Raw genomic sequence first — 16321 nt, forward strand, 5'->3', positions numbered from 1 at the left:
TATTCAGTGGCATTACTAAGAATCTGTTGTCTGTCACTGTCCTGTTATTGTGAGGACTTTGTGCTGACCTAGAGCCAGCTTCATCCCTGCAAGTCTGTTACTGTTTATTCTTCATTACAGTGTACTCTCTCTGTATATACATATACAGTCAACTACTCTGATTCTTTTTATAAGAAAAACTGAATTTGACCTTATATTGTCTTGATGGTTGTTACAGTTTTTTCAGTAACTAGTGAGCAAATCACATGAGCTAATTTCATCAGCTAAGAGTTACTGGCAGAATATCAGTATGTATATTACAGAAATGGAATTCTGAACACTCTTCACTTGCTTCTACTATGTCTCATTTTGCCCCCATCAAACTATTATTGTACCTTTATATGTCCACTGCTCTTGAAGGAGGTTGCTTGATCACCACCACACAGAATCACAGCATGGTTGGTTGGAAGGGACAGCTGGAGGTCATCTGGTCCAACCCCTCCATCAAGCAGGACCACCTACAGCAGGCTGCCCAAGACCGTGTCCGGACAGTGCGTGAGGGGATCACACAGTCTCCCACAGTGGATTTCCCACAGTATGAGGAATTGTATAATCTGAATGATACTGAATGGTCTCCCTATACTTTCTTGCTTTTGTGATACCATTAAATCTTTCAGATTGAAGCGTTTGGATTCTGGAAAGCTGTGGGTGGGACTGGAGGATTTCTCTATTCCCAAACTACTACTTGCTTCAATACTTTTTCCCTCCCTCCCTCCCGCTCTCCAACATCTCTACTTGGAGATGAGTGCATGTGTATTTCAGCTCTTACCACACTACAGCTGTCTTCCCCACGCCTACCCTAGAGCCTGTGGATTCCTCTCTGCGTAGACAGGCATAGCTGCTCCACTCTGGCGTTCTGCTGGGTGGAGAAACGAGCACTGCGTGTTAGGCAGAGTGGAAGCACAAGCCATTTCAGCTCAGTTCCTCTCCTTTCCCATTACTAAGTGAAAACACTGCACAGAAAGTATTTCCCAGGGAAAAAGGATGGAGAGCGAGACAGAAGTATCTAAGGGTTAGGGCACACAAAGTGGAAGCAGCACAAAGGGTGGTGCAGAGCAGGACACAAGGCAGTTACCACTGATGCGACACTATCGGCATACAATGATTTTGGCATCCCTTGGAACACAGATTTTTGGAATCGCAGTGCTACTGTGGTATCAGTGTATTTCACATCTCTGCCCACATTCCCCCTTTGATCTGTATTGTAAAGATTCAATCCAGATACTCCCGTTCCCTGTACATGAATACAGTATATACATCTGTTCATTGTTTTTTTATTGGTTTGAGATTTAATGTTTAGCTGTCATAACACTGCCATGGGACAAGTCTGTAACTGTACTTGTTATATTTTTATACCACATCCATCAATTAGTTCTCACCATCTTTAAATACTCCCAGCTGTATTTTTAAGTGACTAATAATTCATTTTTATGCTTGTCCAACTGGAGATAACTGTACAGGGACCAAATAGTTGTCCTCAAAAATCATGTCTGAAAACTCCTGCAAGCTGGACATGCAAAAAACCAAGAATGCCTAAAAATCATGAGCATCTCAAAAGACAAGCTTGTAGCTTATACAGAGATGGTATTTGTTCCATTTTTACAGGATGTATATGTTTTACAGGTCATACCTGTACACTGAAAAAATGGCTAGTTATGTTTCACTCAACTGAAAAAAATAAAATGAGTTAGTATTTCTGTCTCTGGCTTGGCCTCTAGGTTCCACAGCTGGAACTGAATTAAAACTTGTGCAGCACCTGGGTAGACTTGTCCTAAAGTATCACTACTAAACTACAAAAATTATTCAGCACCATCTGCTTCAGCTGGGTTTAAATACCATTTATGTATCTTTAGTGAGTATTAAAATGCAGTGAAATAAAAGTAGTTACTTTTGCATTACTCTTTATTAGGTTTTACATTTGTTTTAAATATTGCCATGGTTTTTGACAAGGTTTAACAGTAATTGGACAAATTCTCAGTTTACATTGTCACAATTGAGTTGAAATCTGTGTAGTTTTCAGTTTGCCACAACTATTAATCTGAACCAGTATGTTAGTCCGCTGTGCTTACTGTAAGGAATTTCAGTAGTATGTTTTCTCCATCATGGCTCACTCTTCTTGGGCATGGGGTTTCTTAGGAGACAGAAAGAAACCCTGCTATGTGACCAGCATTATTCTCAAAGACTTTGAGAGCACTGAACAATTTACCAGGGCGATCGTGACAGAACAAGGGGCAACGGTTTTAAACTGAAAGAGGGTCAATTTAGATTGGACATAAGATATTTATGATGAGGGTGGTGAGGCACTGGCACAGGTTGCCCGGAGAAGCTGTGGGTGCCCCATCCCTGGAAGTGTCCAAGGCCCGTCTGGATGGGGCTCTGAGCAACCTGGTCTAGTGGAAGGTGTCCCTGCCCCATGGTAGGGGGGTGGAACTAGATGATTTTTAAGGTCCCTTCCAACCCAAACCATTCTGTGATTTCAGTTAAAAAATCTTACAATTATATGTAAATTAGTGTCTTATAACAGAGGTTCCCATGCATTTAACTGAAGGTTAGGTGTCGTGTTACAGTGTTAACACTATCACCTACACTTTCAAGGAGCTTGATTTGTCTTTTCCAGTGCTAAGTAGCATGATCCATCATTACCCAGCATGCTGAAGCCACTTACCTCTATACAATCAAGGAGTAAAATGCTTCCTTTTTTTTATTCAGCAGTGCCTTATACTCACTGCACATGTAAATGACAGCCTGTGTTCTGATTGGCAGAAAATAAAAATATATGATCGCAGTAAGAGTCAAACAACCATTAAAAAAGAAACACTCTGAAAACATAATCCCCTGTTCTCCAGGTTTCTCTAAATTCTAATTCTTATGTATTACTATATAAGTCTCACTTCAGTATGTTTGCTGTGTTCTTATTAGTAGAGGCTTTTACTCAGATAAAAACGCCAGTAGAGGAGACTTGGACTGGGTGACCTCTAAGCTCAGTGAGCCATTAAACAAGTGACATCCTGGTAGACTTGCAGAATAATTAAAATTTAAATGCAAAGGCGTATTATCACTGCTGGGTGTATGCAAATTGTTAACTGTTTATAAAATGCAAGAAAGAGTATCAATGTCACTTTATGGTTTGGATTTAACATATATACAAGTTAAGTGTTTGACTTTCCTATAATCAGCCAGTTACACATCTGAATGCTGTATATGGTGTTAAAGCATTAAACCTAAGGACAAAATTTGTCCTCAAAACATTAATTACACCAGGCAATCCTGTTAAATTCAATGGATTCAGCTGAATTTAATGAGGGTTCCTGGTGTAAATGAGGGCAGAGCTCAGTTCTAAAACACAGCATGCATGTGTCATCTGGCTAAGTGAGAAAAGCTGTGGAAAGTATAGCCTGAATGAGCTGATTGTTGTATTCAAGTCTTAAAGCTTAATGTGCCTTAACAGAAGTTTTGCATTTAAATTTCCTCTTTTATTAAAAGAGGAGTAAAGAAGCTGTACTTCAGACATTCAGATAATTACATTATGCGCAGAGACCCTGATCCTCAAAAGGACTTGCACATCTATCTGCCATTTCTAGTACCTAATTGCAGTTCAGGTGATGATGGCAGCCCCTAACCAGCTGGTCATTTACATTTTCCTGGTCCCTCAGTTGAACGGGACTGGACCTGTTAAATATTCCCCAAAAGGCATGTGCAGACATGCCTGAGACTCCGCAATGGATTTCAGCTAGTGGAAAGGATGATCATTCCTCCACCTACCTCATCCTTCATGTCAGCAAAAGCATTTGTGCAGCCATGTGCAAGCTGGATGAGCTCACTGACCCCGCGGAAAAACTCACCAAGCCAGCAAACACCCTCTCCAGATTCATCTTCATCCTGAGGCTTTCAACGCAAGCACATGCTGGGAAATACCACCCTGCCTGCGTAAACTGCAAGGTTTGCTGCACTACAGCGGCCTAAGAAGCGGCAGACAGACAATCCTCTGAGGTTTTGCTGCAGGCGTTTGCAAATCAAATTGCAGAGGGGAATAAATGGGGTATAGTGTGCATGCATATCTAAGTTATGTCTGTGTTACTTGTATGTCAGCTGATGTGCTTAATCAACCACATGCACTGTAGCTGTCCAGAAGAAGATTGCAGGATGTGTGGTGTTGCCATGTCCAGTTGTATTTAGCTCTAGTGAGAAACACGCATTTCCTCTCCATGTCAACTTGCAATCAAGAAAAGTATGAAAACGGGACTGAAAACTCAAATATAGATTTAAATTTATCCCAAATAGGTAGAACCACAGCAGCCAGAGTCATCCTGTCCGAGGTTGCACAGGTAGCAACCTAGATTGCTGCAGTCCTGAGCAGAGGCCAGAGAAAACTACAGATGTTGGAACAAGGTGAGGTTTACCCATTAGCTTGTACCTTTAGCACGAGTTCAAAGGAAGATGCCATCCACCCCTTCCAGCCTGCTTTTTACCCACTGAATAAACACTGGGGAAAAATCTATCTACCATTGAGGTACTTTGCAATGTAGGAACCAGAGTTTTTAGCATTTGAACAACGGTTCGAACGCGAACAAGGTCTAGCATAACTTTCAGGCAATACTGCAATGCTATTTCTCCCAGTTCTCCCAGTCAGCTCAGAAATTACGAATTTAAAGATTATCATCTTCAAGGGTGTATGAGATGGTCACAGTCCTGGTGTTAGGGAGGAACAGAAAGGTTTGGGTGGGGAAGAGGATCCAGGTGCCACCTTTCCAAGCTGTTCTGGGTCAATACCTGGTCCCATCCTAGATTTGGACAGTCATTTGCCGATGTTTATTATGTATGAGAGTCATTAAAATGAATCCATCCAAAACCCAGCAACAATGAGTTGCAGTTTGCCCACCAAGAGGGAAAAAAATTAGATGTTACTTGTTTGAGGCACAGGGAAGGAAGGAGGGGGAAGGTGCCTCTCTGGCTTTGAAAAACTGACAAAATCGTCAGTGCTAAACTGAAAATACTGAATTAAGAAGCTACAGAATAAAATTGCTACTGCTGTTTATAAAAAAATCCACGATTTGCAGTGCAAAGTGTGAGCAAGTCCTTCAGATGCAGGTACACATTCCAGTGGCGGGCAGCAGGACTGGGGCTGCAGCAGCAGCGTGTGCGAACCCAGCCACCACTCTGCATCCCTGTTATCACAGTATCGCCAGGAGCAGCTTCCCTCTCTCCCATGAACAGTGGGCCAGCTTTAAGTGGCCTGAATCCTTGGGGGGGGGGGGGGCGGGGGGAAGCCTGAAGGTGGACCCAAATGGAATTCTCCAGGCTCAAATGCCTGTGATCACAGGGGAAACGAGCCCAGAGCCTGGCTTGCCTGCTCAGGGCCGTGTCCATGGCCAAAGGCAATCCTGGTGCCTACCCAGCCCGATTTTCCACCAGCTGATGCGGCTCATTGACAGGCACAGCAGTCACTGATCGTACCCTGAGCAGCAGCATAGAAGGCAATGAAATGGAGGGGCACTTTCAAAATTAGCACAGGTATCACAGACAGAACTGTAGCGAGGGAAGCCAGCACTGAAAGAGATTCACAGCCCTTTAACTGCTGAATCTTTTCCTCAAGTGTTTTGCGTTCTGAAATTTTGCTTCTTTGTCTTATCTGGATATTCATATAGTTAATAAAAAATGAGAGCTCAGTTGCATAAAAAAAAGGTTTTTCAAATTGCAGGTATAGTAGAATACCTTTTTGCAAACACACAAGATGTTTTGGGAATTAAGCTGTAAAATCATTAGTGCAGCAAATCAGATCAAATCTGGATCTTTGGACCAGGAATATTTAAATTGTAACACTACTTCATCCCCCAATGAGTTGATAGGTTTATTTGGCTTCAGGAAACAGATGACAACCGGCAGTGACCCTATTTTGGGAAGAGGGAAGGAAATCTGATAATTTCTATCATTTTCACACGGAAGACTCTCAAACAGATGATGTAATTTTTGAGCATAGCACAGGTCAGTCCCACAGCCTCTGCCTGGCCAAATATCTAAATCCACGATTCGGCTGCTAGGGATATTCTCAAAGCAGTGTTCAGCTGCCACCTCGGTCTTTATGTGCACTGGTGTCTGCCAGCTGATGTTAAATGATTGCCTCTGTCAGGAAACTGTCCCTTCTCATGAGTTCCTAGCTCAAGCTAAATCCTGGAGTCAGAAACCAGGCAGGAGAGTGCCTGTTCTGCCAGTAGGACCCGTGCTCTGACTGCATGAAGATTTTATACTTGTCGAGTTCAGCAGCCGGGACAGACAGGTACCAGCTCCTGCAGGTGCTGGGAAGCAGCACAGCCCCTGCTCTTGGCAGCCCCCACCAGCAGCGTTTCCCTTCACCCATCTGTAGGCACCCCGAAGTGCCTGATGTGGAAGTTACTACTTAACTGGCTGTGAAATGTCTTTGCATTAGGATTTCCAGCCAAAGACATTTGCCATTTAACAAGGGAGGGCAGCATCACAGATTTTGCAGCCACCTGTTTGCCCACCTAATTTTTATTAAAAACCCCACTGGCCATCCACAGTTCGCTTTGAGTCCGCTCACAGAGCAGCTCTTTCAAGGTGCTCATGAGAAAATGGGGTATATGCCATTTGGGAAAAGTTTGGATTGAAGTGGAAAATAATACACAGATACCAAAAAAGCTATCTTCAAACCCCTCAGTTCAAGTACCATCTCTTCTACCTTTTTTTTTTTTTATTTTTAAACTCTAATCCTGGAGGATTTGAAATATTCCCCTTGCTGAGGTAATGCTGCCAATGTGATGTTGCTGGAACCACTTACATAAATTTTCATACTACATCAATGCACCGAGATTTTCCACTAGCTGCAGTGAAACGGACTCACGTTTTTGGACCAAAAATCAATTTCACTTTGCACTTTTAGATATGTGCAGGGGCGGGGGAGAAAAGAAAAAAACAAACACAAAAAATTGCCATGAAAAGAAACTGCATTTTTCTTCTGAAAGAACGGCATGTTCTCCCTCCCTTCTCTCCACTCTCTGGAGTGTTTCCTATTAATATTAACGTTTTTTTCTGCCCAGCTGTTTCCTCACAGTGTAATCTCCCATGTAATCTCTTCACAGGTGTGGAATCTTTATACCAGCTCCAAATGCTTTTTTTTTCTATCTGACAAAAAACACTTCCAGAGAGCAAAGCTTTCACCCTTTCAAAGACACCTATAGCACTAAAGGGCACGGTCTCAGAAGTGTTGACAGTAAGACCCCCACAGCCCCCACCACCTCTCAGCAGCAGAATGCATTGTGCTATGAAAATGATGAACGATCTTTAGCGGGGTGATCATGTGTTATTCGTGACAGCCAGGAGATGGGAGCTGTACCGGGTGTATATATTCCTCCAGAGAGGCAACAAAACAAGGTGGTTCAGTCCTGCTTCCCAGGTCACATCCTACATCAGCAAGCTGTTGAAAGCAATTGCCGCGGGCAGGCATTTTACTGTCCATCTCTCATTACTGCCTCCAAACTCTAAATCTCTCTAAATCTCTCCCAATAAGAGTGCATTCATTACCTGCTCTCGCTTCCCAGTTGCTCCCCCAGTCTGTTATGAGATGCCTGTGCTGTAAATGGGAGTTCCTGAGAGCCCACGCTGCTGCCTCCACCCCTCCTTTTGCAAAGAGAGATCAAAATGGAAAGGCCCATCAGGGGTATGAACGATCTCCTGTTGACTTTGTTAAAAAAAAATGAGAAAACAAAAGCAGGAAGAGGATTAATTAGCCTGGATATCAGGGACTGATACCAGCACTAGGAGAAAGCAGTCATTTTAATTTACATTTGGAAACACAATTTTCTGTATCATGTAAGTCAAAGGAATAAAACTTGCCAAAGGCTGTAACTGTTACTTATTCCTGCAGCTGTACCTTAAAAAATCCCCCAAGTTTCTCCTGGGACCAGGATGCCCCAGCACAGCACGCTGTGCCAGAGGACGCTCAGGTGCTCCTTCCAGACAAGGGGCACACAAATCCCTGAACTGCAGAGGCACATGGCACAGCACAGCATCCGTGCAAGCCTGGCCGATGTGTGCCGTGTGCCTGGCTATAGTTAAGCTCCATTTGCCAGTAGCACTGATTTTCCAGGAGGTACAAAAGCCAGTACAGGCTGAGCGGAGCGCTGGGTGGGCTTGCTTTTGCAAGGGTAAGTTGTGTCTGTACCCCCTCCCACAAACTCAGCCCCCACTGGCAGAACGAAGGGTCAGCTGTGTCCCTGCATCTCACCTAGCTTGCAACCCAAGACCCTACGGCAGGAAACACTTGCCTTTTTACTCACCCTTTCCAACTTTTAAGATAAAAGCCAGCACAATCTCGCGTCAAAATGGCAACTTTGTTTTCAGAAACACTTAAAAAAATAAAGCACCTAGAAATAGTTAAAAGTAATGCTGCTGCAAAGTGAGGAAAACATTGCCTGCTGAAGAAGGGCTGCTAGGGAAGAACAGTGGGAAAGTTCAATTATCTACAGTCTGCTACATCAGGAAAATTCATGCAAGCCCAAGTTGCTACTCCTTTCTAGAGCTGTGTTTATTTGGGAAACTGCAAGGCAGGAGCTTGTATTGTATGCGGCTGAAATCGGCGCGCAGGCTGCAGCCAGCAGAGCCCGTGCTCTCATCATCCATTGACAGTTGGAGCAAGCAGTAAGTGTATCTGCCCAGCTGACACAATTTGCCATTGTAAAGAGCAAATTCCTACCAAAACGCTTCGGAGCCCATTGCTGAGGGGCTACATCTCCTGCATATCCTCAAGGCATTTACTGAAAACTGGATCAGAGCGTCTAAGTCTGCTCTTCTCCATCTCACAGCTAAAGAAACTGAGGCACACAGTTAATTATTTGTCCCACGTTACAGAACAAACCAGTAGCAGCACAAGGAACAAAAGCTGATTGACAACTACAGTAACACTGCTGTTCAATGTGTCCTTAATGTCAGCACAAGGAAAAAAAACACACAAGTCAAAGTAATTTTATTAATAAATCACAAGAGCAAATTGCTGTATTTTACTGAGAGAAACCCACAGCTTTATGTACCAGGGCAGAACTTGGGAAGCTGCATACTAAAATGCCGATTATGCAAATTTATCTTATGAACATTTTTAGACAAGACTGAAGCAGGGTTTATTTTCTTGAATTAAAAACAGAATCCTACATAGTTCATTAGCATGGATTCAGAGCAGAATGAATATTCATGTAGCCCACCTCTCCCAATTCTACCTGCCAGAAATATCAAGGAAAAAAAGGTTAGAAAATGGATTCCTGAGCAACTGTAAATGCAACTAGCTAATGTCGCTGCAAGGCTGTTGGCATCTTTGAAAGGTCACAGAGATCAAGAAAACCTTTTTGAGCAGAAAAAGGCAAATGATACTGCCACCTTCAAAAAGGCAGGAAGATCTGGGAAACTACAGGCTGGTCAGCCTCACTTCAGTCCCCAGGAGAAGTACAGAGTAAGCTGTTATGGAAGCTGTTCCAGGCACATGAAACACCAGGTGATGGGGAGCAACCAGCCAACACTGATTTACCAAAGGCACGTTCTCCCTGACCATCCTGACTGCCAACCAAGTGACAATGACTGGCACTGGCAGAAGGGAAACAGCAGATGTTTTTCGCCTTGACCGCAGCAAGGCTTTCAATAGTGTGTCCCACAGTAAGTAGCCTTGTAGCCGAACTGAGTATGTGAAATACAAGATGGGCAAAAAACTTCTGGACCATTGGGCTCAGAACAGTCAATGGTTCAAGTCTAGCTGTCAGGTGGTTACAAGTAACACTCCTCAGTTCAACACCAGGACAAAATGTGTTGAACATCTTGCTTAACAGAACAGAGCCCAGCTAAGGGCACTGGTTTGTCTAGCCTGGAGAATAGAAGGCTGAGAGGAGACGTACTAGGTTCCCACTAGAGAAGGGACTGTGGAGAAGACAGAGCCAGACACAAATGCTTGCCCATGACATCAGCTAAGTGCTGGAACAGGTGCCCAGTGGAACCTCCACCAGCAGAGTTTCCAAACCTCAAGGCAAGGACTTGAGCAACTTGGCCTGGCTTTAAAGTTGTCCTGGTACTTTGCAGGGGGTTGGACTAGATGACCTTCAAATGAGCTTTCAACTTAAATTTTCCTATGACTCTGTGATTCCAATTGCATATGTAAAAAGAAGTCGTCTATCGGTGAAAAGCCACCCATCACATTTATTTTGACAGGCCTTCAGGGTGTTCCACTTGTCAGGTCTTAGGACACCATTACTGTGCTTCTTCAGCTAAAAACTTCATATACTGTTTCCGAGCAGGAAAGTCATCAGCTGGCCTGTTGTATGCTGTCCAGACGGGTTCTCCAACGAATAGTCTCATTGCCTTCACGTAATTCTGCCAAAGAACAAGAAGTGACAAGTAATTTAGAGATCCTTTCCACGGAATCTTGATTCTGAAGTTAATGTTTCATTTGTATTTCTGCAGAAATTTTTCAAACCATTTCAAGATGGACTGAAAGCCTCATGTGTTCCAGAAAACTACACTGCTGTGCTGTTGTTCCTACTTCCCAGCCACTGGAGTGGGATATTTTGCACCTATGCAGTGACATATTGTGCCATAACCAGTGCCTCCAGGTCAGGCAGAGACAGTATTTTTCCCTTTTTCAAAGAAACAAAAAAAAATCCTGTCTCATGCAAATCTTTTGTACTGGATCCCCAGTGCCATACTGAGCAATGCAGCATCTAAATCCTACTTGCTTAGTTAAACAACAGCAATCAGAATACCCAAGGTGGCTACACAATGCTTTTGAGGAAGATCAGAAGCTTCAAAGTGAAAGCCATAAAAACTGAATGGAGGGTGGATAAACTAGCCAAGAATTAATGCTACAGGAAGTGAAAAGCCTCCAGATTCCAATGGGAAAAGCAACAGCCCCTGCCACCAGCTAACCAAAAGTATACCAGGTATGAGGTACAGCTGTGGCAGCAGAAAATGGGATTTTATGTCCTGCGGAAGTGCTCCAGCCACCGAATTATGGGGAACTCTCCACTCCTGTCCACTGCGCTAGAGATTTAGACCCTACCTATTTTGTAAGCAATGCTAAGTGCTTATCTTGCACCCAGGCGCTCAGCAACGTCAAGAATTGAGTTAGGTACCCAAAGAACTTGGCTGCAAAATGCAAGGGTCTAGAAGCAGCTCAATAATTTACTTTTGAAGATTTACTTCTAGACTAAAATTCCTGAAGTGGATGAACATTTAAGACTTCTTGTGGATTCAGCCTACAACGCCTGACGTTTTTGTCTGTGTAAAGACAATGCCTTAAACTAATAATTGTAGATGATTCACTGTGGATCTCAAAATGCAGACGTGAGAAGTCAGGTTTTTCACCAAAGCAGTATCTCCCTTTTTTACATATATGATAACTGTTATCTAGACAGCTGATTCAAAATTATACCATTCTCATGACTACATCAGAGATGGGATTTTGCCACACAGGAGGCAGCACACATTTCCCCATTTTCCACAGGTAATGCGGAGGTTACAAATGTATTTATAAAAGCCCACAAGGAAAGACACAGATCAGGACCACATGTGCCAAGCTCACAGTCCCTTTGCCAAGAATCCCCTCTGAAAGCAGGTCAGCTCCTGTGAAGCCAGCATCCAGCCTAGCACACACTAGCTGCATGTAGTGGCTCTGGACCCCTAAATCCTTCTTTCCCTGAAGGTGAATTTAGCACTTACGAAAAATGCCACTGCTGGACACAGGTATGCTCTGTCTATGCCACAACATACACAGGATACACAACAAGGCAACACAGAAGGATCCATCTGCACCATCTCTACCTCAACTAACAGCAGGGGCCATTGTGGGAGGGACAGCCGCAGGGCTTGGCTCTCATGCCGCTGTCACATAAGATATGCTACAGCTATCACGTGGTAATGACTTGCAGTTACAGCTGACGAGAGGAATATGGATTTGTGACCTGGAGATGAAAGGTTCAGATGCTGTGAATTATTTAGTATTTTTCATATTCCTACTTCATATTTAATATATTTTGCTAATGAACTGCAAGTCTCTGGGCATGTAGTTAGTAGTGTGCTATACACTCACATGGATTTGTCATCAAAATTTACGGTAATCTGTAACAACATACGTTCTCATCCAGTGTAAATCGGTGATAGATGCCAGCAGGGAGGGTTATCATGTCTCCTTTTTCCATGAAAATCCGGATCCATTTGTCATCCTTATCTCGAACATCAAAATAGCCAGATCCATCTAAGATGTAGCGAATTTCATCGTCTAGGTGTAAATGTTCTTCATAAAATGTTTTTATCTAGGAACAGCAAGCGTATCTTAAAACTACTGAACACAGAAAAACTGCAAAGAGGTCTGGTAGAAATATGTGGTAAAGCAGACAAAGGCTTTCACAGGGTAGCTGCGCAGCGATTTAACTAACAGATGAGACCAATGTGGTTAAAATGGCCAATCCAGCCAGCCAGACCCTGTCTCAGGACACTTCGAAGCAGGCTGCCACATTGCCTTTGGAAGACAAGAATTTCACTGACAAGAAACAGCAGCTATAGCTGCACATAACCAGTCTCTGAATAACAGTAATGCTTACATCCGTTTGAGAGAGAGGTGGATAAAGCTTCCCACCGCAGGATTTGGTCCTTGCGGTTGTTCAGTTTGACTATTTTGTGCCTGTTATTTTCCTGACATAAAAAAAAAAAAAAAAATGCAAACAGAGCTACAGATTATCCCCCCTTTTTTACACTGTTGTAAGGCTGAATTAGCTGCACAGGTGACTACAACTGTATGAGAAAATGCAGTTATTGACAAACATGGCCCATCTACGGCAATCTGATGTAAGCAGGATGTCACGCCTGCCCCCAGAGTGAGCCCCAGCTCCAGACTCTCTCCCAGGGCAGCAGCAGCAACATTCTCATTTTTTCTGGAATGGTGAATGCTTTGTTCATTTCACAGCACAGAACAAAACATGCTTTAAAGGTTCAGTTAACAGAGAGCTGACGATGTTAGCGCACAAAGAGCAGTGCAATGCCAGGTACCTTTACCTGCTCAGGTCTGGATGCTGTTCAGCCACACCAGCGCTGGTGTCCCTCAGCCTGTACTGATCCAGCATGGCAAGGCGAGCACAAGTCCATATGCCCTCTCTGTAACGGCCTGCCTTTGCATCAGGTAGAGCCTACCCAGGCAACCTGAGTCACTACCTAATTCACCTTCTCATCAATTTAAAACTGGTATTAACACCATGAGCTTAAAACAAGCTGATGCATGCAAATTTAATGAAAATACGGCAGTGTCACTGGGTTGTTGTTGTCAGGTCAGAGCGGCATGCCAGCACTTGGAGGCCGGAAGGAGAAAGCTCCTTCTAGGAGGCTCATCTGACAGCCTGGCACCACTCACATTCAGCTCTTACGAAACAGCCAAAGCACCAGCTTCCCAAGGTAAAAGAAGTCTTCTTGTACAGGGAACGTATCCCTCTGATTCCACCAGGTTAACATTCATTTCGAAAAGACGTATTTTGCAAACAGCCATTAGGATGTTTCAGCCTTCAAAGCCCATGCCCAGCTGGCAGCCACCTGCCTTCACCCCAGGAGGCTCTCCGAGGACAGGTCAGTATTGGCAGGGCTCTGCTGGTAAGAAACTTAGTTTTGAAATGACGCAGGGATGGAAGCTATCCTTAAAACCTCTGAAGGCAATCTAACAGAAGCAAAAGGCCTCTGCTATTTTTAAAATAATACCAAAACTGCTTTCTTTATGTAAAGGACTTCAGTACAGGCTGTATTTTACCCCTGGAAATCCCATGCCTGCACCCTGCCCAGGGCGTGCAGGTGTGAGGAAGCCGGCCGCACGCTCTAGCGGCAAGCTCCAGCACACAAATCCTCGGGGAAAGCGAAGGCTCACGTACCTTTTCCTCATAATTGGGAAGCTTGTCTTTATGTATGGTTATTATATCCATCCAAGAGTAATTTTCTGCTCTCCGAATCTCTTTCAGACAGGGATCGCTCTCATAGTTATCAGCGTCCAACTGAAACACAGGCGGGGGGAAGGTGGGGGTGGTGAAAAAATTTTTTAAAAAGCGTTCAGCCACAACCGCTTCAGGCGCATTCAGGGCGCGAAGCCCAGCTGCCAGGCCCGTCGGAGGGCCCGCGGCTGCGGGGACAGCCGAGCCGCCCGCCCTAGGGGCCCCGGCCCACCAGCGGCGGCACCCGAGCGTGCGCCCGGCCCTCCCCAGCCGGCCCCGCCGCCCTGCTAAAGGCTCTCCCCGTCCCGCCGGCTGCCGGGGCCGGCCTGAGGCGCCACCGCCCGCGGGCCCCGCACGGCCCCCGCCAGCGCCGGGCCGCCTTCCCGCCCCCTCTCACGCACTTGGCGGTAGACGACGCCGAGGCGGCGCAGCTGCTCCAGGCTGACGGCGCGGTTGGGCCGCAGCCGGTGAGGCGCCCGCTGGTCCTCCGGGGACTCGTCCATGTACCAGGCCTGCACCATGGCGGGCCGGGCGGGAGGGAGCGGCCCGCCCCGGCGGGCGGAGGGGCCGGGGCAGGGAGCGAGGCGGCCCCGCACCGCCACCCCACGGCCAGCCTTGAAGGGGCGCGACCGGCCACCGGCAGCGGGCGCCGCTCTCGCTCAGGGCCCCGCGGCTCCCCGCCCCCCCCCGCCCGGTTACCGCAGGCCAGGGGCAGCCGCCTGCCCCTCCCGCGCGCCCCGCCCGGGCTGCTTCAGCTTGTCCGAGCCCCAGCACCGCACCGCCACCCCACCGCAGGGACAAACAAAGAGGAACTGGGCCGGGGGGGACACGAAAGCAGTAAGGCACCCTGTCCTGAGCGCGCGTGTTGTCTCCGTACAGAGATCCTTGCGTCCCGAGCTGGGGTGGAGAAGATGCACTCCAGCATTCCCTCCAGCCTCCGCCGTTCTGAGATTCTACAGTTTTACTGTTCTATATGGTAAATAAACCATTGGCTTATCAGCTAAACGTGATGTAATGACTGAGAAACAACCAAGAAAAAAACCAACAACCTCTTTCAGTATTTTTCTTCCTGAACAGTTTTACACGTACCAAAATACTTAACCACTGTATCCCAGATTCTCAGAAATGGTACCAGATCCCTTTAATGCGCAGTACTCATGTATAAGCACTACTGGTTACGATTCCGGGCAGCACGTAACTGCAAGTCCTGTAACATTACAGGGGTAAGCTGGTCTAATGCTGGTATTTGTCCACATTTTTAGAAGCACATCCAAATCCAGCCAGAAATTCAATGCCTACCCAGTGAATGTCACGGCTGCTAAACGCCAATAGCCTCCTGAAGTTTCAGTTCCCTGAAAAGAATGACTTGAACCGCCAACATCCTCTGTGGGTCCTCAAGCCCCTGCTAAGTCCCATTGAAAAACAGTACTTGCTTTCCATCCTTTAATCAGCCTTAACCTCATAACTTTCCTCTTTTATCCTGAATTTCCAGAGTAAGAATGATAAACATTGGTATCAAATGAAAATAAAACTCTTCCCTATTAAGACTCCCTATTACAATCTACCTATTAGTTTCAGGTAGTAAACCTACTTAAATTCACTGATGTTATGATTTACTCACCATTATCCACGCCTTTTTCCAAAGCTGCTGCTTCAAAAAAATACAGATTTCCATATAGTTAGTAGGATCTACATGTTTAACTGGACACGTACAATAGGTACATTATTAGATGTCACCTCTTCAGTACATTATTTGCCACACTGTTCCGCCTCAACTAGAGATCTGATCAGGGATGGGATGTTTTCCTTCAAGGTAAACTTCTAAAATAAACAAAATGGGTGACACTGTGCACATATACAAACGAAGCAGAAGGGAAACTGATCAGTGCACTACCTCACCCAGACAAGCTTCACTGTGCAGTTTTGGATGACTGAAAATAAAAAAACCTCACTTGTCTATTAACCAATAGCTCGCTAGTTTCCTCATTCCATCGCTATTCACGTGACTCTAAATATATTAAAAACCTCTTACTTCACCACAGTAAAGAGGTTATAATGCATGAGAACTGTTAAGGACTCAAGCTTCAGCAACTCTATCATGCTGAATACTCCTTTGCACAAATTTAAAAATAAAATAATAATCTGTGCCTTCTAGCTTAAGTTCTACTACCCAGTGGTGAGGGTACCTTACAAAAGTTGACAATGTACCAAACCCATTTGCTCCTCCCGTATACATACATAGAAAATAAAACTATGTTGATTACTGGTAATTGCTCTCTAACTCAAGTGCACATTAGTCATTCCATTAATCTCATCATTGACTGGAAAAA

At 45.0% G+C, this 16321-nt stretch overlaps 1 protein-coding gene across 1 annotated transcript; it reads right to left on the reverse strand.

Annotated features, from left to right (window-relative positions):
- Positions 1–9001: 9001 nt before the first annotated feature.
- On the reverse strand, positions 9002–14562 carry ADI1 (acireductone dioxygenase 1). Its single transcript, XM_040599436.1, has 4 exons — positions 14393–14562; positions 13935–14054; positions 12159–12338; positions 9002–10401 (listed from the first exon to the last, which is right to left on the reverse strand). Exons 1-4 carry the CDS (start codon positions 14510–14512, stop codon positions 10279–10281), a joined length of 543 nt encoding a protein of 180 aa, XP_040455370.1. The 5' UTR covers positions 14513–14562; the 3' UTR covers positions 9002–10278.
- Between the last annotated feature and the right edge of the window lie 1759 nt (positions 14563–16321).

This window comes from Falco naumanni, chromosome 6, assembly GCF_017639655.2.
Source record: "Falco naumanni isolate bFalNau1 chromosome 6, bFalNau1.pat, whole genome shotgun sequence".
In the NCBI taxonomy this organism is placed as follows: Eukaryota; Metazoa; Chordata; class Aves; order Falconiformes; family Falconidae; genus Falco; species Falco naumanni.